Raw genomic sequence first — 23,039 nt, 5'->3', positions numbered from 1 at the left:
ATTAAGTCCATTTTAAAATTGTGGGGTGCGTCTGTTTTTATCTGACACAGGCTACCAAAATGTAGAGGTATGGCTGTGTTTAACGTGGTATGTACCATAACTTTCTGGTGCCCTGTTGCATGAAAAATCATTGGTGCACCCCACAATTTTTAAAGGGACATAATGCACAAAGTACAAATGGAGAATGGCCTTATGGGGAAGGGTCAGGGAAGAGATATGGGAGGCCAGGAGATGCAGAAGATTAAATAAGTGGAAGCTATAAGGTAGAATGATAATAATCAGAAATTTCACAGGCCCAAACAACACCCCCTTACCTGTGGTGCCCTTTGCAATGGCACCGGCCGCACTAGCCTAGCTACAGCCCTGACGGTTACAAACCGCAGTAAGTACATGAATGGCAGGGCCGCATTTACCACAACAAATAAATTTGCCTAGCTTAACTGTACATGATAACATTTGATACCATTTGAAAAAATGGAGGGGTGTATTTTTATTTTCAGCCTCTTTATTTTAATGTCTTACATTTGTGTCCATAGCTCACTGACTTATAATTTGACAAATTTCGGTGTACACCCTTATAGTTTTTTTTTAAATTGTTTTTTATGCGTTAGGCTAAGAGCAACAGTTACAAATGTATTTGCATATAATATCCTTGACCACTATAAAAATATTAATAATTGTTTGTCATTTCAGGTACCGAAAAGAAGAAATGTCAAGGGAGAAGAGAGGCCGAGTACCCCTCTCGTCCTCATCCTCTGAACAGACTCCGGACACCGGTGACGAGTGGCAGGCGTCACAGGAAGATGGGTCAAGACAGAGGGAGAGTGGTACGGTGGGGACGACGACATCACAGGACCGTGGAGATCAGCCTTCGGAGGTAATTTTTCTTTTTTCACACATGTAGGGGTATTCAATGGGTATTCAATATGAAACATAAACTTGGCTGTCGAAGTTTACGTTCCATTTTGGATTTTTTTCTGGGATAAAGTAACGGGCGCGCGCCCGCTGTATACCAGTATTCAGATTTCAAATCTAGGAAAAGGGGAAGGTGCGTATTGGGATATGTGTGAAAAATTTAAATTTTTTCCTTGTCAAAATGGTAGGCCCCCCTAAAGTTGTAATAACATGGGGGATCACTATGGGTACCCCCGTTTTAGCCTGCAAATGAAAGTTGGGGATTTAAATAACCACAGCAGGTTTTTTTTTCCCCCGACATTGATGAAGTGTTGCAGAAGAGCACTTTGTTTTTATTTTTCCCTTTTTGTAAGTGCTCCCATCAAATTTGGGGTACATGAAAATGGGTAGTAGCATATTTTTATGTCCCTAAAGTACTTTATTAAAAATTTTGCATCTATGCACCTTGCGCAAATAACCTATTCTACAATACACCTGCTGCATACTTGCAGAATAGCCCTGAACCTATTTCCCTATTTTGAAACAGTTTTTTTGTTTTACCTCAATGTTGTAAAATTTTTTTTGGGGTGTCCCATTTTTTTTGACACAGTTCTTTTTAAAATGTCATTCCCAGGAGCGCAGACTATTTGTTTTAAACCTGCACCCCTAATCCCCAATTCTGCACTATTTTCCCCAACTAATCAGTGGTGACAAGTTATCTCCTTTTTATTGCTAGACTTTTTTTGAATCTGCAAAAAGTCGATGAAATTGAATACAGTGTAAAACTAAAACCTGCCAATATGACGTCATAGGTGCGTTAACGCAAAAACGGAGTTGTTGCTCAGTGGTTAATTCAATATGGAGCCATAACTCCTTTTTTTCCGGTAATATCGCACCTATGGCGTCATTATCGCAGGTTTGACTTTTACACTATTTTCTATTTGGCACTTTTCACAGGTTCTAAAAGTCTTTGAAAAAAAACGGGGATAACTTTTCACCACTGAATATTTGGGGAAAAAAAGTGCCGATTTGGGGTTTAGGGGTGCAGGCTTTAAAAAAATAGCCTGCACCCCTGGGAAATGACATTTTAAAAAGAACTGTGTCAAAAAAAATTTAAAAATCAAAAAATAGGGACACCCCAAAAATTGTTTTCAACTTTGGGTTAAAAAAAAATAACAAGGAAAAAGCTGTTTCAAAATAGGAAAATGGGTTCAGGGCTATTCTGTAAATATGCAGCAGGTGTATTCTAGAATAGATTAATAGCGGCAGGTCTACAGTTGCAGGATTTTTTTAAAAAGTACCTTAGGGACATAAAAATATGCTAGTATCCATTTTCTGGTACCCCAAATTTGATGGGAGCACTTTAAAAAAAACGAAAAAAAATATCCTAAGTGCTCTTCTGCATCACTTTTTCAATGTTGGGAATCAAAACACCTGCTACAGCTTTTTAAATCCCCGACTTTCATTTGCAAGCTAAAAACGGGGGTATCCATAGTGATCCCCCATGTTTTTACAGCTTTAGGGTTGGTGGTACAATTTTTTAAATGAAAATATCATAATTGAATGGAAATCCCACTTCGCAGGCTCCCGTTTTTGTAGGTTTCATATTGAATACGGGGATAAGCGGTGGCGCGGCCGATTTTTTTTTTAACCTAGGAAAAAGCTACAATATGAAACGTAAAATTCAACAACAAAGTTTACATTTCATATTGAATAACCCTACGCTTATCCCCGTAGGGTTATTTGTTGAAAAATAATTTATAATAAAAGAAAAGTGACATTATGCCGCCCCCCCCCCCAACAAAAAAAAAACCCCACAGGCTTGGCAGCCGGTGGTGGTTTCTTAAAAAATGGGCAACACAATGTGTAGTGTTTGACCGTTTTTTAAGAAAGCACCACAAGGCTGCAGGGACTAGTGCGGGTTTTAAATATAGGGGGCAAAGAAGAGGTTGGGTCCCCCCCTATATTAAAGACTAGCACCAGACCCAAACGTACCGCCGTGTACTGACACAGGCCGGAGACCCAATCACCAGGGGTCTAGGTGCAAAACTTGACACCCCAAGTTGGTCACAGCAAGCCGGTGATCTTGGGGAAATGGGAGACTACCCAAAAAAGGGTAGCCCCATTTCCGAGCACCACAGGCTAGTGGTATGTGGAAATCCACATACCAGCTATTAGTATGTGTCCCAACAACTCCCCAATGGCCACTTACAAAAGTGCATGGAGTGTGCATGTCCCGTTAGGTAATTAGCGGCACCAATGACTGTAGTGCGCCTGCTGTTTGGATGGTGCAAGTGACAGTTTCCTTGTCTGTTTTTTTTTTTTTTTTTTAATTACAATCTGCTTTATGAAAGTACGGTAATGTTAGTTTGTAAGGATACTTTCCGAAATCTCAGTTTTCAGATAACGTAATTTTCCTGGTGTCACAAACTAAATGCATGGTTTTTTTATTAAGAAAAAATTACTTGTGTAATTTTTTTTTAGAGAACATGTACATCACCACAATTAAAATCTTGTATTTTTCGTTTTAGCGCCGGGCAGAAGAGACAAGGAAGACTGTAGAAAAAACAGTGAAAAGAAGAAAAATCCGATTCAGTGAGGCGGAAAATAACACCCTCGTTGAAGGCGTGCACCGAAACTACGCGAAGATCTTCGGCGACCGAGCCCAGCGAACCACTGGAAGGGCGAAGAAGGCAATCTGGGAAGAGATTGCCTCCAGGGTAACAGCAACATCTGGCCGTACACGTGATGGAGCCGTGTGCAAGAAGAGGTAAACTTAAAGCATAATTTTTTTAAAGATTTTATTGTCCGATTGTAGCATTGGACAAAATGTGATGTACACACATCACTGGTCTTTATCTGATTCTAATGTATTATGTGTAATATATTTGTTACCAATGTAAAATGTTTTTTTTGACAGTATTAATTTTTGGATGATGCATGGAAAATTTTTTGAGGTTAAATTTTTTGGTCTAAAATGTTTTACAACCAATGTTCTTTTAATTTATAGATATGGAGACTGCAAACGCCAAACAAAGGAGAAGATGAAGAAGCAGAGACAGCACCAGAGAGGAACCAACGGTGGACCAGAACTCACCATGCATTGGCTGCCATGGGAGGAAGAGATCCGGAAACAGATGAATCCAATAATGGTTTCTGGAGTCGGAGGCTTAATAGATAGCTGTGACTGCGCTACTCCTCGTGTGGATGGTAATTTTTCTGTTCATTTATTTAATGATTTTCAGTATACATTTATAGTATTTACAAGATTATTTAAACTCCCAAAAAAATAGAGACAAGACCTCAAAGAAGACAAGTGAACGCTGGAGGTACAACAGAAGACACAGGAGCAGGAACCACAGTTCGGAGGACAAGTATGATTGCTCCAGATGTGCCCAGAGGGACCACAGTTGAAAAAAGTAATGTCTAATGTTTTTTGTTTTTTTTTCTCAAATGAAAATGTTAATTTTTACACTAAACTACAGCTCAAAAACCATCAAAGAAGATTTCTCACATCGCAGCAGACAAGACCGCCAGGATCAGAGGTCCAGAAGAAGAAGGAACAGATGTCACCATCACACAATCTGTGGAGCAAAGACCCCAAAGTGTCACAAGGATTCAGGGTAATATTTTAACATTATCAAAAAAGAAGTTGATTGCTTACTAATAGTGAGTAGTTTGTTTAGCTTTGGAAATTAAAAGGTTTTTTTTAGACTTTTTTTTTTTGTCTGCATGAGCAAATGTAAAATTAATAAATAAAATGTGTGATCTGCTCAAGGTTTATGGTCTCCCTGGAGGATCCTGCAAAGTTAATCTTAAATCATATTATTAATACTGATTTGTGTTGAATGTTTATCTGTATTTTATTATATACCCTTACAACCCCAAGTTATGTTTAATTGTAACCCTTGTTAAAATTAGAAGAGTCGACTACTGAAGAAAATACAAGAGGACCTGGATTGGAAGAAACCCCGGAAGATCGCCACATCTCTTCAGCAAATAACACAGAACATGATGATGTACCTTGGAACACACAGGACAACAACGTTTCATGGAGCTCCACGAGCCTATGCCCATTCAACGCAACAGCCATGGCATGATCAGGAGGCCCAGCAGTTTCATCCACCAGCATATCTCTACCAACGGGTAGCACCGGCACGGCCATCACGACCATGCTGTCCAACAACGCCAGACCCACCAGGAGCAATTGTCAGAAGAGCAGAAGAGGAGGATGAAGGACCCTCATGAAGATATGACATTTCCTAACAAATATCAGGTTGTATCTTTCTTTTTTTTTTAATGTGTAATTATTTTACTTAACATGTAACTTCCTTCCATACCCCCCCCTCAAAACAGGATAATTAATGGGAGTTTGGGGCATTTCGAATACATACATGGGATTGTATGTGAAGTGGGTAAATGATGACAGCTCCCAAAATATTGACTTATTTTCAAAATGGTCATATACTTGCTTTCTGAGCCCACTTTTTTTATTTTTTTAAATTTAAATGTTTATCCTATGATTGTATGTTAATATTGTTTGTGTGTATTTTTGTAAACAAATAATTACATTTTTTTTTCCCTTTTTATTTTTTCCCCGGGAGCCTTTTAGTGAACCATCTTTCAAGTACGTTATTTGGCGAGAACTCCATGATAACACCCATTTAGAATATTTATACATTGGTGAGTATTAATGTACATATTCATTATATTTTAGTCTTTCGTCCAGATGTTTATTTGTAAAATGATGTTTTAAAAATTAATCTTCTGATATAATATTTGTGGTTTTTTTTAGATTACTGGCTGTTCAGAAAAAAAACAGACCCCCAAGAAAGAAAACATGTTCAAGAAAGTGTTTAGAAATAAAATTAATAAATATGATCTTTAAACGTCTCTAAAAATTTTTTCGTATTGCTCCATTAACAATTTTTTTAAAAATAAAATTCTTCTTTTTTTTCATTACTGTTTCTGTTTCAATTTATTCCAATAGATTTTTTTAAGTAATTTATGGGTGTTTTGTAAGTATTGGTATATTACATTAGGTTACTGTATTCTGTGGTTGATTTTGCAAGTTTTTATATTGTTTTGAGGCGCACATGGGTCATTTGTATGAGGCTTGTGTGCCTCCAAACGTTAAAGGGATGTATGCAAAATCAGCCACAAACTACAGTGTTGTATTAAGGTGCTTTACTTGTGGTAGACAAGACATAGGGGCACACTTATTAACGTTACTTTAATGTAATTTCCCCGAAAACACCTGTTTTCCAGTGTTTACTTCAAATTTTCAGTATCCCCCCGCATGTATGAAAGAGGGAGCGCAGCAGGTTTATCCGAAACCTACTGTGATCCCTCCATTGCTGCCCGCAGCCGCATCCCCCATAGGTTTCTATACGGGATGCGATGCTGGAAAATGTATCAATATTAGGAATGCAAAGCATTCCCGATATTGTCCCCAGCATCTAACGCCATCTGAAGATAGCATTAGCCATTGTAGCCTATGGGTACCTACCGCATTTCAGCCAGCGGAGGGATATCCTAGATCCTTCCACCGGCGGAGCCCGTATCCCTGAATGTCCCGGATAGTACATTCAGCCTGTATGATCACATTTGGCAATGCGAACATGGGCAGTACTGGATGCCCTGATCCCATTGCAAAATGAAATCATTAATAAATGTTGGTTTTTCAGTCTGTTAACTATATTAAATAATGTGAAATTTGGTAATAACCAGAGTGTACATGGTGCTAGTGTGTGTGTGTATAATATATATACACACACACACACAGCTTTGTAAGAAACGTAATATTTTTTGAGGCCTATTAGGAAAAAAGAGGATTTGATAGAAAATAAATTGGAAAAAAACCATGACCGTACTTGCTTTTAACGTGTGTTTATTTATATATATATATATATATATATATATATACACCCACAATAACAGTTTTGTAATAAACTCAAATTTTGAAGAAGATTTTTGGGAAAGTGTACATTTTGAGTTAAAAATAATGTTGACAATATCCTGAGCATACTTGCTATTAACCTGTGATAGATAGAGATATATATATATATATATATCTCTATGTGTGTGTGCGTATATATATATATATATATATATATATATAATCACACGTTAAAAGCAAATACAGTAAGGCTTTTTTTCTAAATTTTTTTCCTTTAAAAACCTATCGTTTCCTAATAGGGTTCAACAAATAATAATTTTCTTACAGAGCTGTTAGTTAGTGTCTGTGTGTATATATGTGTGTGTGTATATATGTGTGTATATATATATATATATATATATTAGTGTCAATACTTGGCACTAACACCTATATATTAGTAATTGGAGCTGCCTTCCCATTATACAATAAACAGACAAGCTACAGGAGTGGGTGGCACTCAAATCAGTGCTTGAAGTGTGCCGGTATGCAACAGAATAACATACCGCCACTTCCAGCACTAGTTTCTTTTTTTTCAATTGTCAGTATTGCACAGCTGAGTGCCGAGGCGTGCCTTGAGTGCAGACTGACAGACTCAGTTTCACTCAGGCATGCTCTGGAGCCCTGCTGTGCCGGCCGGCCCCCGCCACCCTGACCGCATCTGTTAGTGGCCACTGCGGCACAGTCTGGATATGGCTACCTTTGCTGTTATTCAATAACTCTTACCATGTTGCGGGACCTGTAGCATACTGCTGCTGGCCTTTGTGTGTCTGTCTCCTGCAGTGTTCCGTGGCCCGCCTGTTTGCGCATCTTCCCCTGCCGGACGGGTGTGCCTCACTCAACCACGCTGCAAATCCCTCCAGATTGCCGCCTGTGTTGCCTTTCCACCGCTGGTGACAGGAGAGCTGGTCAATACAGGTCCCCCATTAAGACTGTTGGTGCGGATGGCTGAGCCCTGGAGTTATTCCTGATGCAGCGGCCTCTAAGTATAGTATTTGCTGCCACCCACTGTCACCTGCTTCCCTCCAAGTCCTGCACAATCTTCCGGATGGATACCTCTCCACTCCACACCATTACAGGCCTCAATCATAGTCAGACAGTCTCCTCCTTAGCTCACACAGTCTCCTCCATAGGTCTGTACCAAATTAACTGGTGGCTAATACCACAATCCACACTTGTGTAGAGTGTACCCTACCATCCCTTGTGTACCCTGCCACCCATGTCCCAGGCCTCCTCTGAGTCCCTCACCACCCCTGTGTATCCCATCACTCCTGTGTGCCTTATTACCTCTGTCTACCCCACTACATTTTCCTATCCATCAGGGGTGGCCTATGTATATTTATATTTTCCTATCAGTGCCAATGTGTACATTTCTTTTATGGAAAGTCTATAGGGGGAAATTCACTTCTTCTGGGTGTCTAAAGTACCAGGCGCCCAAGAGAGCAATTCAAATTTTCGCTGACCCATTATTTTTGAAGCACACAGAAGCAAAATATGCACGACTCAACTTCTCTAAAGTTTCAACACCCAAACTACCATTTTGCCAAACAAACCACAAACTTTTCTTCTCGCCACGTCAGGATACTGCAAGAACAAATGTGTCTTCGAGAGCTAATGGGAGCCCGACAGAGCAGCAATTGAATTGCTCAATCGGACACCCATTAGCATAGACGCCACCCTGAACAATTGAATTCACCCCGTCTGTGTTTTATTTGTGGTCGTTTTATTTCCTATGGGTGCAAAGGGTAAGTGATGGATGCTGACACCCCCATTTTGAGTAGCCACTCTCCTCAAAACATCCAAACTCATTTTTGGCATATGCCTTCCCGGCGCACATGCAGACTACCTCCATACCCCCACTTCATATTTCTCACTTTGACCACTGACTCAAATGGTTAATCAAAAACCACATGGATACACCGTGAATCTAGTCTAGACTCACGGTGTGTCCGTGTTTGTGTTCATTGGAGTGGCACCCGCTACTGCTGCCTTTAAACATTGTTGGCGTATTCCACTGCAAAACATAATTGTGAAAAACACGTAGATAAATGCTAAAACATTCCTTTATAGAAGTTATTCGACATTTAAGTAATAGATACATACAATAACTGATAAATGGCAACCCTACATATGTTTTTTTCATATAATAAAAGACAAACAAAAATTTCCAAAAAAAACTTGAAGGTTTATTTTCACAAAGTTACACACAGTGGACATTGAGCTCAACTTGTAGTTTCGTATGTAAATTACAAAAAAAATGTTCACTTTATTGAAGAGAAAAAGATTTTTATTCTTTTTAAAATAACACCAGTACAGATGTGACTTCATCCAATTCTTCAATACAGTTGTTTAAGGTGGTCTAGGAAAAAACAAAAAAATTTAAAATTCTACATCGTTGGCATGGTGAATAGGCAACAATTTTAAAAGCATTAATTCAACTTCAGTTATCTATATTGAAATTACTATAAATGTAGTAAACAATATAATATGTAAGCAAAATCAATTATTTTACATATCTTAAGTAGATGAAAACATAGACCACATTGTTTATTTTGATATCGATGCCATTTACTGCGTAGGTTTAAAATTTTACAAAAAACATCCCCACATTTAAATTAAGAACCTGTTTATGCTGCTAAACTTTATTATAAAATAAAACCTGACATACTTTGTTGGATGTCAAAAATTACAGCTTAGCAGCATGTTGACGGCCAGGAACTTAAGATGGAAAATGACCTTAGAACACAAATTTCTGGATAAACCTACGTTGGTGTGATAAAAATGGAAATATCCAATGTCTACAGTGGGTAACATTACGTTCAAAAGCTGCAAACTACAGTGGCCAAAATGGAGATTACTTAGATCATATGTACATACTACTTAGCCATTTAGTGCAATGTACAGACACAATTATCCATGCTTGCTGCTAATATCTGCCATACATGTTGTGCCTTGACAAATCTATTAATATTTGGAAAACAAAAATGCCACTACTACCAACGGTAACGACTATTTACTTCACATAAAAATTATTATATTTGTTTTGTCAAAAAAAAAATGAGTTTAACATTTCTCCAAAAAAAACCAACCCAATGACAGCTATATTGGTGCATGCACTATGTTAACACATAAGATTTGCAAAGTAAATGTTTCAAAAATACCTTTAATTGTATCTAACAAATCCTATTTTCCAAGGTTCACAACCAGGCAGTGTCTCTTCCAAGAGGATGACACATGAAATGGATTTGTTTTTGAAAGTAGCAATTTGATGGTCAATATCTTCACAAGGTATTTGTTCCATTCTGAGTTAAAAAATAAAAAAATAAAATATTAACACTGTAATGATAGTGTAAAATACCATAATAAGATTAAATGACAATACCTTCAATTTAGCCCATAAACAAATGGTGCATACAAATATTAAAGGTCCTCATTTACATACTGAGAGGAGAATTCATCATAGAAGCGATGTGGCATAGATATTTTTACGGTACTACACAAGAATGAGGATACTTACTGGCAATAATTGAAAAGGCAAATTTATAATTCAAGTAATCCAATGACTTTCTTTGTCCAAAGGGCGATGGCCAGGAAAACAGCAAGCAAAAAGGAAAAAAATCCCATAGGACATCAGGTAAAACTCCACCATAAGAAACAAAAAAACACATACATCAAATTAGAGTTTAAAATTGGACATTTACTAAAAACCAACAGCTCCATGCCTCTATTTGACTTCAGCTCCCCAACATTATTCTGCAGCGATTTACGTCCTATCAGCGTTGAGCCTGTAAACATAGAAGCAGGGTGCAAGCTCTTATTTGATTGGTGTAGCAAGAAATACTTACAGTATCAGAGTTAGTAAAGTGGATTTTCCGACTGCATAGGCTTAAACATACATTCACCAAACGCAACATTGCCTGCCATGAGATTCTTCAAAAGTCCTGAGTGTGACTTTCACAGGGTGGGTTTTCAAAGGAAGGGGTGTATTCTGGAATATATTTGTTTTGGTAAAAAATATAGGGGAAAGATTAAACAAATGAAGATAAAACATATAACAAATTGCTTTACAACATAAGCCATCTAACCTATTTGACACTATAGCATACCTGTATAAGACTGCTGCCTCTTAGTTCTTCTTAGCACCCAGCCTTGGAAACAACCATGCAGGCTGAAGACCTTCATTTGCGATGGTCAAACAAGAGGATGTCACAGAAGCCGAGTGGATAAGGTTAGCTTGGGGGACTGCAGAGGCCTCAGGATACTTTCTCCAAATGCACTCAAGCCAGGCTGGGCATTGTTGAACTCAGGTGAAATGCACTCTCCATGGGTAGGTCCTCGAATAACAGTACGATTAACTGAAATAGATGAACATAGGAGTAGCAGGGAAAAACAAACCACAAAATAAAAAGGCAGGAAAACTTTATTAGCCAACAAATTTACATTTGCACCAAGTAAAAAAAAAGTAAAAAAAAAACACTGCAACTCACCATGTTCAAAGTGCTGCATCTTTGTTCTTCTTAGCAACGAGCCTTGGAAACACACATGCAGCATGAAGACCCACATTTTGGAGGCATTCACAAGTAGTCATGGAAGCCGAGTGGATAAGGTTAGCTTGGGGAACTGTAGAGGCCTCAGGATACTTTCTCCAATCGCACAAAGACAGCAACCAACCATCCCAAAATAATAATTTGAAACAGGAACAGAACTACAAAATAGAAAAATGTAATAAATTTTACAATAAGACACATATTTTGTTTGTTTTTCAAATTCAAAACGTACCTTAACAAAAAACAACTTCCACAACTGGCGGAAAAAAACCAACTCTTCCACATCAACAAAAAAATGAGCGGCAATAATTCCAAACCAAAAAAATCCCAAAGGACCATCAAGCTAAACAGCAACCAAAACAAAATTTGAACAACAATATTAGTTTTTGAAATTAATCCATTTTGGAAAAATACACTTAATTTAAAAAAAAATTCATACTTACAATTAAGTCTTTGACGCGAAAAGACTCCGTCGTCCATACCTTCCGGCGGTGCTGAGGAAAGGTCAGCATCCTGGCAAACCTCAGGATCAATATGCACCGGAAAACGGTTTGCAACACAAATGTTGTGTAAAATGCAACATGCATTAACAATGCTGCAAACCTTTTCCGGTGAATAAAGCAACACACCGCCACTGCAGTCTAAGCACCGAAAGCGGCTTTTAAGTACACCGAAGGTCCTTTCTATTACACCCCTCGATGCTATGTGTGCTGCCTGATACCTTTTCTCAGCATCACTTTGGGGATTGGATAATGGGGTCAACAACCAGCTTTTATTGGAGGAAAAAAAAAAGTTAGAGTAATCAATGACATAACATGATTTGAAAAATAAAACAAAAAAAAAAATACCAACATCAAATTATTTGGTGCCAAATTCAAATCACAAACGTCAGTTTTTTAATATTTTCTGACACAATGTTTAAGACATTTTCCCAAAAAAATGAAATAAATGCTACTCACCCAACAGCCAGCCAGAAGGAGTTATGGGCCGACCCAGGAAAGCCCACCAAAAGATTGGTAATTCTTAAGTTGGCATCGCAAACCATTTGGACATTGAGGGAATGGAAATGTTTTCGGTTTCGATAACATTCCTCCGAATGTCTGCGTGGTTGGACAGCCACATGGGTGCAGTCTATCGCGCCCAGAATGTTGGGGAACTGAGCAATTTGAAAAAAAAAAAATTTGGTCTCCCTCCATTCACTATCGTGATCAGGAAATTTTATGTACTGGGTCGTCAATTTGAGGAATGCCTTGAGGACCTGCATTAAAATACGCGAAAATGTTGGTTGGGAAAAACCGGCGACTTGGGACAGGGTCGGCTGGAAAGTGCCTGACGCAAAAAAATGCAAGGCAGCCAGCAGCTTTGACATGCCACTGACTGCCTTGTTTGAGCGCTTCCGTGGTTGCAGGTCCGGCTCCATTTGATCATACAGTGCATAGATTAATGGGCTAGATAAGTGATAAATCCTTATCACTTCTACCTCGGGGAGACCGTCCAGCTCACGTCTAGTGCGAAACTGACACGGGTGTGGAATTGACTCACGGACCAACTCACCCGATGGAGCTGCCTCCTGATCACCACCTTCATCCATGGCCAGATGAGACCCCACTGATGCACGGACCATGAACATCCAGATGGTGTCAGTATGCTGCTCCATCTTTGTAGCTGGTGTAAAAAAATGTACTTTTCGTAAGTAAAATACCTCAAAAGTGTCGGAAAACGCAAAGTTGATACAGCTGACTGCATAGATGCTGCTTCTCCCTGAATGTCCCTACCCAGGAGTGATTGACTTCCTGTCAGTGACAGGAAATACTCCTGAGGTCAAACCAGGAAGTGTGGTGAGGTAATATTAAAAACGCTGATTTAAGAGTCCCAAAAACTCGTTTTGTAAAAAAAAAAAAAAAAACACCCATTACTGAAATCCCTCTACCACCTCAATACCACAGCTAAAAATCACCCCAAAAAATGTTTTCGAAATTTTCACCACCCTCCGAATGGCGTAAAAAACCGGCAATAAGTCACTTCAAAACTCCGATACTTTTACGTATTTTTCATATTGAATACGGAAACGGTGTTAAGCAATTAATTTCAATAGGAGATGTACCGCCCGCCGAAAAGCCTTATTGCCGAAAAGTTTACGCATTTTTTTTTGCGTAAACTCGAAATTGAATACGGTGTAAAAGTCACATCGCCCAAAATGACGTAATTTCTGCGTTAACCTCGCAGAATCTGACTTATCACACCCATATTGAATACCCCTATTAAGGGTATATTTACGAAAGTGGAGATAATGTTGATAGCAACCAATCAGATTCTAGCTATTATCTTAGAAGGTGCTAGGTAAATGTTAAGTAGAATCTGATTAGTTCATACTTGCCGACATTCAGCTCCCTCCTTCCGGGAGGGAATGAATGCCTGCATACAGTGGGGGGCGTGGCCAGACAATGGGTCCATATTGGGGCGAGGCCACGCAAATGCGTCACTGTGGCCCCACCCACTCCTCACCATGACGAAAATAAAGGCATTGTGAAGTAGGGGGCAGAGACATGATGATGTGATTCAGCGCGGTTCCAATGCTTCCACTTACTAATCACCTAGGAAATAATATGTCCTCGCAGCACCGGTTTTGAAGCTGCTCGGTGTGCTCTATGTTGTCATCTGTATAATTTAAAAATTGTTGTTCTAAGTATACTTTAAAGTCAGGATAGGTAAATAAATATGTAGGGAATCTCCAACTAGAAGATGTATCTTTAGTGATAGAAAGGGACAGGGTAAACCAAGTAGGGGCATGATCTGACAGAACAATATTTTCTACATGGGATTCATGTATCCTAGAAAGCATGCTAGAAGATATAAGACAATAATCTATTCTAGGTGAAATTGGTGCAGATGTAATTAAAAAGTATGGGTCTATCAATTGTAGCAAATTCACTAGCCTCGTCAAACCATACTTGCCCACTCTCCCGGGACTGTCGGGAGCCTCTCAAAAATTAGGTGCCGCTCCCAACACCCTGCAAGAGGAGGCAAGTCTCCCGCATTGTCCGCCGACCCCCGCAACACCCCCAGTGACCGCATATAAAAGTGGGCGATTCGGGTGATGATGGCACGATTCGCACTAAATCGCGTCATCATAACCTCGCCCCCTGCTTTGTATTGCCAGTAGTATCGGCATTATAAAGCGGGGGCAGGGCTGCGATGACACGAATGCGTGGACACGCCCCTGCTCTGCCCATTACAGCCGCTCCCTGCTGGACCGACCTGGCAGCCCCCTCCCAGAAGGGGCTGCCAGAAAGTCAGCATCTATGCATCAAACCCAATGGATTACTGCCATATCCATCAGATAACCCAGATTTATCCAGAGTCAGGGATAAAGTGACATTAATTTCACCCCCAAAATGAATACGCCCTCCACCAGTCAGGTAAATGAGAATAAATATTTGCATAGAAAGCATTATTGGATCCTGTAGGTGCATAAATTGTGGCTATAGTAAACAATTCAGACACAAATAGAAAGTACAACAATGCACAGTAAGAGGCGCTATACAGAGTCAATTCAGCTGTAAGCTAAACAATGATAAAAACAAGGATATACAGTATATACATATATATGTGAAAAAATGCTACCATATGATTTGGTAGCTACCACAGAGGATATTATCACACAAAAAACTATAAAAATAGACAAAACGGCACATATAACTAATAGTACACTAATTGCAACCTCTATCCTCTCAAAGGAATAACATATGAATAAAAAAGACTGTGTGAGCATCCTTTAAAAGATAAAAAACATTTAATAAGTACATATGCAATCTAAAAAGACTGTCATGCAGAAAAGTACATGCAAATTCAGGATGTAGTTAATTGATCTACATGCAGCAACCCGGCTGCCACTACCCAGCCAGAAGACCGGCGCTAGAAAACCGACAGTAGGTGTCATGCTGATGCCAGAATCCCAACAGCTGGAATGCTGAAAGTAAATGTTAGGACTTAGCCGCATGGGGGGGTTAGGTTTAGGCGTCATTGGGGGGGTTAGGCTAGGGGAGGGGCAGTTTAGGGTTAGGCACCCCCGCGGGTGGGTTAGGGTTAGGCACCACTGGGGGGGGTTAGGTTTAGACACTAACAGGGAGGGTTAGAATGGGGTGGGGGGAGGGTTAGTGTTAGGATGTAGGAACACAGGGTTAGGAGGAAAAGGGGGGAGGGTTACTATACTTACCCGACCCTAATCCGGATCCTGAGCATTGGGATGCCGCTGTCGGTATATTGACAGCAGGCGGGATATTATACCCATTCCATGCAAAGCAAACTTAAGACATCAACATATAGCTATCACATGATTAATGATTCCACCTATTGAATATATGTTTGGAGTATATATCCAGACCACCAGAGGAAAAAGAGGACCCCTTTTTTATTGCTGGACATTCCACTACAAATTATTTTTCCTGGGAAAAGACTTATAATATAAATGATCTAAAGACAAGCCAATCTGGAACCATCTGTCTATGGGAGTTTACTACAGCCAAGTGACTGCACAAGCTGCAGGTTATTATTAATCCTGCTGGACACTGCTACTTTTAACCATAATACCGAGTAACGAGAGGCCAAAATCTTGGAGACAAATCTGAATTTTTCTAGGTAGACCACCACATATTTATGCAGAAGATCCCAGAAAATAACTGCTGGTGCATTACACAATTCGAGTGGCATTACAAAGTATTCTTAAAACCCTTCACAGGTGTTCAATGCCATCTACCACTCATCCCTAATTTTTATCAAGTGAAGGCCAGAGTAATTCCAACTTTGAAAAAACTCTGGGCCCCTTAATTTGAACAAAGATCTCAAAGATGAAATGTAGCTGATATCAATCCTTCATTGTAAAGGCATTTACAATGCAGGATCTGATACCCCCTTCTTTGTTTTTGATATAAAGAGCCCAGCTCCTGCAGGTGACTTGATTCTCTGATGAAGCTTCATTTGATATTTTCTTGTTATCGCTTGAGTCTCAGAAGGCAACAAAGGAAAGACTAGTCCTCGAGGAAGCATTTACAGAGGTAATAAATCAATGGGGCAAGGTCAATCTTGGTGGGAAGGTAGGGTCTCTGCCACGTTCTTGCTGAACACATTAATAAATGATTGGTAAGGTAGAGGCAAGGAGATGACTTGACTGATGATGATATTTTGAAAATCCAACATCGATTAATTACTGATTTGAAGCACTTCTGGCAGCGAGGACTCCAAGACAGGATTAAGGGTTTACTCCAATCAAGGGTGGAAGTGTGTAAACTTACCCATGAGAGGCCCAAAATAATTGGGTTTACAACAACTGAAACTTGCAAGGTTAGACATTGGATCTGATGATGAAAGGTAGCAGTAGGAAGTTTTCTTCCATCTACTCTAATTATACTGAAGAGAAATCGTGAAGTATTCGGACCCCTGTTTGAGGTGCAAAATGGCGAAAGCTGCAGACATCACTCGTCCTGGCTTGTAAAATTTTTTTTAAAGCCATCAAGGTTATTCACACTATTGTGCACCAAAGGATTGTTTCTTTACCATAAGGAAGAGGCCCAGACCAAGACCTGCCCAGACAACAAAGAGATGATGTAGGCCACCTTTGTTCTTTCTGTCAGCAAGTTGACAGCCTGAATTTAAAATTGCATTCAACACTGCAGCAGGTGTAGGCTAGCAAAAGATAGGCAGAGCCACCACTGCCCCCAGGGGAACCAGTACGTGGTAAGAAGGAGCTGGTCTTCAGCATACTGTGACATTGGGTGGGATGTACTAAATGGAAAATGCAGTAAAAACCCAATTTTTGGGCTTTTACCGCATTTTCCGTATGTATCATCACCTGGCCACCAGGTCTCTGATGTGGAGGGTAATGCCAGCTTTTGCTGATGTTACCCTATAGAAGCCTATGGTCTTCTACCACATTGCGCTGCTATGAGGGATCCGATCGGATCCCTCCCAACATGCCCCGCGGCCGCCGCGCCACTCTGCGCATGCGCAGATGGACTACCGGGTCATAAACCTGGAAGTCCATGGCACAGCGCACATTGCAGAGGACAGCTCTTATCAGAAGAGCTGTCCTTTGCACTACTGATCGCATATTTTAGTGCATATGCAATCAGTAGGGATGCGAAGCATGGCTGGATGTACTCTGCAAGGTTAGTACATCCCACCCATAATGACAGTTGGAGGGTTTCCTGTGAATCTCGAAATGCAACTCACTGTAATAGTCTTTTGGAATGCTATGGACAGAAAGCAAAAAAAAAGTGAAAATTTATTCTAATGGTTCCCAGCTGTTGCACTGAATAAATGGAAAGCAAACATTGGGAGAATTAAATTTGTGACAATGTGTGTCACTACATTACTTTGAAGCAGGGCCGCCATCAGGGGGGGACAGCCAGTACTCCTGTACCGGGCTCGGACAGCTGAGGGGCCCGGCAATCTGCAGACTTAATTAATAGTTAATTATTCACCCTCATGCTGAGCTGCTAGTGCTGTCCAGAGATATGAATGAGTCATCACCGCTGTGTGTGATGTGATGAGTCATTCATTAACTCTCCAGCCAGCAGCACAGCTAAAGCACACACCTACCCGGCACCAGTGTCTGGCTGCACCTGCAGGAGGACAAGATTCTATTAAAGTTGGTTGCACTGGGCCCCCTCTCACAGACAGTTTCCCCTCTCAGGACCCCACAAAATAAGTTAGTATCTTCACTACTGCAGCTGCTGCCTCGATAGTTGCTCCACCCTCAGCTAATCCTACTCTCCTCCCCCAGCTCTCATTGGACAGTAACTGTGTGACTGCACTGACAAGAAGAAAATGTGAGAGAGCGACTGCGGTGCACACACAGAGCTGACTCTGCCCCCTGCCTCCTTTACTATTCCTAAATCCTGCCTCTGCCCCCCTAAACAATCTGCCCCACTGTCCCCTGTATTATTCCTTAATCTTGCCTCTGCCCCCTTCATACCCCTAAACAATCTGCCCCACTGTCTCCTGTATTATTCCTGAATACTGCCTCTGCCCCCTCCCCCCTATACAATCTGCCCCTTTTACTGTTGCAGAATCCTGCTTCTGTCCCTCCCTCCCTCCCAAAATCTGTAACTCTGCACCCTTCCCACATGTGTCTCTGCTCCCCCCATATCTGTGCCCCTGTTGCCCCATACCTGTGCCTTTGCCCCTCTACATATCTCTGCCTCTACCCTCTCCCTACCTTTGACTCTGCTCCCTTCCTGTTTCTGTGTCCTTTACCCAAGTGGGCCTCTGCCCATTTGCACCTCTGCCCCTTTTACCATGGTGTACCTCTCCCCACGTGTGCCTCTGCCCCCTTGCCATATCTGTGCTGTGTTCAAAGCCACATACAGTATCCGAATCTAAGGATGGCAGGTAGGCACAGTCTTATGTAATTATAATTAGGCTTTTCTCACTTTAAAAAAATCCTTTATTCCTTTGTAATCTTTAAAGTGAAATATCTTAATTTGTTTATTTTATATATAATCTATCTAGCAGAGTTCATTCATAAACCTAGAATAAGCAGCACTCTCTTCTATGCAATCAGATAAATTTATTAGTAAAGTACATACCCATCTGTAAGCTGTGTCATGTCCATGTCAAATATTGCTGTCTATTTTACATTTGTGGATGGACTCTTATTTTGCACGTGTATGTGTGAGTCTGAGAGGCATGTGAGGCACGTCAGTACCGTGGTGCAGGGGCATTTTAAGAGAGGAGAGGGCCTGTGTGCAGCCTCCATTTGGGTCCCCTCCTCTCCATCAGCAGCTCAGCGCGGCACTGAGCGCTGTAGATTCTGGCTTTACGGCAGAATCTACAGCGCATGCGCGGGTCTCCGGGAAAATGGCGCCCGCACCTACTTTCCCGGGGACATCTTTTCTGTGCATGCGCAGAACACTGGGAAAATAGCCGCCACCATTTTCCCAGGGTGTGTTTGCTGCTCTGCAGCGCCAGTCCAGCGCTGCGGAGCAGCACTTCGGGAATCAGCAGAGGGGTAAGTATGATTACCTATGGGTGCAGGGTGTGCGGTGTGGGCCCCCCTGGACCAGGGGCCCGTGTGCACCGCACACCTTGCACCCATTATAAAGACGCATATCTCGTGGTGGGAACTCATTGCATGCACTTGCTTCAAGTTCCAAAGCTCAACACTGCACCACGTCTGCGTCCACCGGACCTTTGAGGGGAGGAACCAAGGAGGTGGGGGGCCCTGCCTTTTTCATTTGTACTGGGCCCCACGATTTCTGATGGCAGCCCTGCTTTTTAGCACATTTTGACATAGGTGGTGATGAAAGATACATTGCCAATGAGTGCCTTCACAACCTTTGCTGCACATTGGCAAGAATTGAATTGTCCCTTAAAGTGATAAAGTGGGAAATATGGAGTTAGGGTATAGTGTACACTGAAGGGCACTGGTCACCAGTGTGCATATCAGTCACTGTGCAAACACTGTCTTCTTGCATCATTTTAGATATCTAATAGCAGTTAATAAATTAATGTACTGTACTAGTTGAATGATTTTGTTTCCTTTGTTTATTTTTATTTTTTACTAGCATTAACAAATTCAGTATGTTCCTTTTCTCAAATTATATACCAAACTATCATGAAAGGTCCATCTGTTAAGAGTCATTTAAAAAAAATAGTTAGAGGATGTGGTGCTGCAGAAAACAAACAGGAAATATGTGCTTTGAACAAGAACTGTGTGTGCAGTTGATCTTTAGAAGTTATATATGCTCTAAAAAACACTTCACATAAAAATACAGAAATAATGTAATGTTATTGTGCAACACTGTATGCTTAAAAAGGTATGCCAGGACTCTTGAATAATATTACCCCACACTCCATTCCTAATAAAAACCCATCTTTAAGTAATATTGCATACTCACCAGCAGATAAAGCTAGCAGTACATTGTCAGTTCCTACAATGTCAGTGCATTAATAAACCTACAAATTTCCTGCTTAACAGTCTTCATTTTACAATAGTGCTTGCTTAAGCACTCATACAACCCTTTTTCAAATTATAACATAGACCAGAGCTAAAGCTTACTCATTATATATATATATATATATATATATATATATATATATATATATATATATATATATATATATATATATAGTGGCCTCCAATTGCTGTACCACCTGGACTGCCTGACTGGCGCTGCAAGTCGCATAAGAAATAATTGCTTTCCAGCCCAACTGTGGTTCCAAAGCACAAAAGTTATGTTATTCACATAAAGGATAATACGCGCTTTATCTAAACAATTAACACAAAGAAGCAAGTAAATACAAAAGGTACAGCTTGATACATACGCATGCGGACCGGTCCCAGTATACCATCATCAATCCTGAGGTCTGTGATCATCCAAGAGAATGGCTACTGACTGGGACGGGACACAGGTTATATACCCTACAGATCATGATAACAACAATGTAACATAAAAACAAACATAATTTCATTGGTTCTTGGTCTTTGTAGTACACTGTAGTTCATAGGACAGTTCATATGTTGTCACTAGGGGTATGTCCCAATTCTCCAAACATCTCTTGAGATCACATTGTCTTTCTTTAACTGGTTTAAACTATCTAAAGGCACTACATACAGAATATACATTTTAACCAATAATTTCCTATAATCCATAACCATCGAACGCAAGATGCGACTCCTTCGCTGATAGATTCGGATATCTGGAAATAAACAGGGTGTCAGTATAGTACCAAACATGCCATGTCTACCATGTTGTATACCTTAAATATCATATATGCACACTTTATACCATAATGATTGTCTAACAAAACTTTTTCTATATGTGCTTGCATAAGTAATAGTGAGATATTTACAGAAATACATAAGTATGCGTTGTGCGTCTGAGCACAGCGCAAATGTTGCGGTGCATGTATGTATTATGCAAACGCAATTATGCACTGTGTGTGCATTTTATCTTACATATGCTAATGTGTGTTGTGCGTTTTCATATTAAAATAGTTACAGGGTATGTTCATGTTCGTGGGTATGTGCATACGCATAAGAACGTCTATGTGTTGGCAATGTGGATGCACATGCTATTGTCTATGTGTATGCATGTGTGTGCAAATGCGCATTAGTGTTTGTGTCAAGGATTAAAATTATATATATACATATTAATATATATATATATATATATATATATATAGCTTTAGCCAGTAACTGGTATTTTTTTGGATATTATATCTGTCTGAATCTAATTACAAAAGGTCATATAAAATTAAGTTTGTTGTGCTCACAGGTGGACCAAGCCTTGGAAAGAAGTCTGATAACTTTAACAAAGGCTTTCCTATGCTTATTTAGAATACAATTGTTAGTTCTTCTTAACCACATCAGCATTGGACACAAGGCATACAATTGCTAACGATAGTCAATCTTCTCACAGTTGATTCTAACTCTACATTCAGAACACTTCAATTGAGCATATCAGTGTCTGTGTTACACTTCAATTGCCACAGACATATTGTATCTGTATGCGGAGCTTCACAATATATATGCAAACACTCACATTATCTTTGTGTATTTTGAATTACTTGCCACAGACATACTCCTGCTTCTCACACACTTGACTAATTTTGAATGATATATATATATATGCATTTGTGCGCATTGGCTTGCTTCCGACGCAGAGTAGCATCCAATTTACTCTTTATCAGCCCATAAACGACTAGATCGTCAGATAATAATTACAAACGATCATAACCAATTATTTGACTTCGACAGTCCATCCTTTTATAGCAAACAATACGCTATCACACTCTGATCTTAACCTTTTGTAGTCATGCATAATAATGTATTATTCAAGGTTATAAACGGTGTGACACAAGTAAGTCACTGAACTGTTAAATAATGTGTTTCAAGAGGGTAGTCTATAGGGATCAATGGTGGGATGTGGGATCTCATCGAACCTATAAAGGAAGTTTTGGGATTTGAGACTACATTATCTAGGATGTTTACAAATAACATTAATAATACATCTATGCATGACCACACAATTTTATATTTCATCATCTGATGGTACACTCTAATTCAGGGTTGTAATACAGTTCTTCCTTGACCTTGGTATCCATAATATCATTGCTTACTACCATCATCTCTGTTTCTCTGTTTGCCCTTGTACATTTTCCACACTTCAATACATTAGGAACACATCTGACACATAAGCCAATTACTAAGATGACAATAAATATGAGGATCAGGAGCTTACCCACAATAGCAACCAGTTCCTGGACCCACTCTCCTAGACCGGAGAACCATTTCACAGGGTTCAACCAAGAGAACCACTTTTCTATCTTTTCCTCTACTTCAGCTAGTGAAGCATTATGGTTCTTTCAAAATTCCCATTTCAGCTGCAGAATTTCATCCATCTTCCGGTCTATCACCTCCTTGGAGTCACTTGTGTTATTTGTGATGTACGTGCAACACTTGACACCAAATTGGGTGGCTAAAGTCACACAGTACCCTCCAGTGACAGCTGTTAAATAATTTAACACTAGCCTATGTTGCACAAGTTCTTTCTTATAAGCCTGTAACTCTTTACCTGTATACCTGAACATGTCATCATACATCTCGGTGATATTATCTATTAATTTAGCAAGATCTTGGATGTATCTAAAATTTAAAGTAC

At 40.0% G+C, this 23,039-nt stretch overlaps 1 protein-coding gene across 2 annotated transcripts in view; it reads left to right on the top strand.

Annotated features, from left to right (window-relative positions):
- Positions 1-5,853, top strand: part of LOC148477771 (uncharacterized) — a 147,254-nt gene extending 141,401 nt beyond the window's left edge. Inside the window, exons 2-8 of one of the 2 annotated variants that reach the window (XM_088456236.1) lie at positions 694-877; positions 3,426-3,664; positions 3,905-4,104; positions 4,188-4,268; positions 4,380-4,517; positions 4,816-5,577; positions 5,690-5,853. In XM_088456236.1, the coding sequence (XP_088312362.1) occupies positions 710-877; positions 3,426-3,664; positions 3,905-4,104; positions 4,188-4,268; positions 4,380-4,517; positions 4,816-4,994 (1,005 nt within the window). In that variant the 5' untranslated portion in view covers positions 694-709 and the 3' untranslated portion in view covers positions 4,995-5,577; positions 5,690-5,853. Of the gene's footprint in view, positions 1-693; positions 878-3,425; positions 3,665-3,904; positions 4,105-4,187; positions 4,314-4,379; positions 4,518-4,815; positions 5,578-5,689 lie in introns of both variants that reach the window. The other variant, XM_088456235.1, reaches the window with a different exon arrangement.
- Positions 5,854-23,039: the final 17,186 nt, after the last annotated feature.

The sequence above is a fragment of the Taudactylus pleione genome, unplaced genomic scaffold, assembly GCF_031769625.1.
Source record: "Taudactylus pleione unplaced genomic scaffold, aTauple2 ptg000690l, whole genome shotgun sequence".
Lineage (NCBI taxonomy): Eukaryota > Metazoa > Chordata > Amphibia > Anura > Myobatrachidae > Taudactylus > Taudactylus pleione.
Note: the sequence above shows the minus strand (reverse complement) of the source record. Positions and strands in the feature narration are given on the sequence as shown.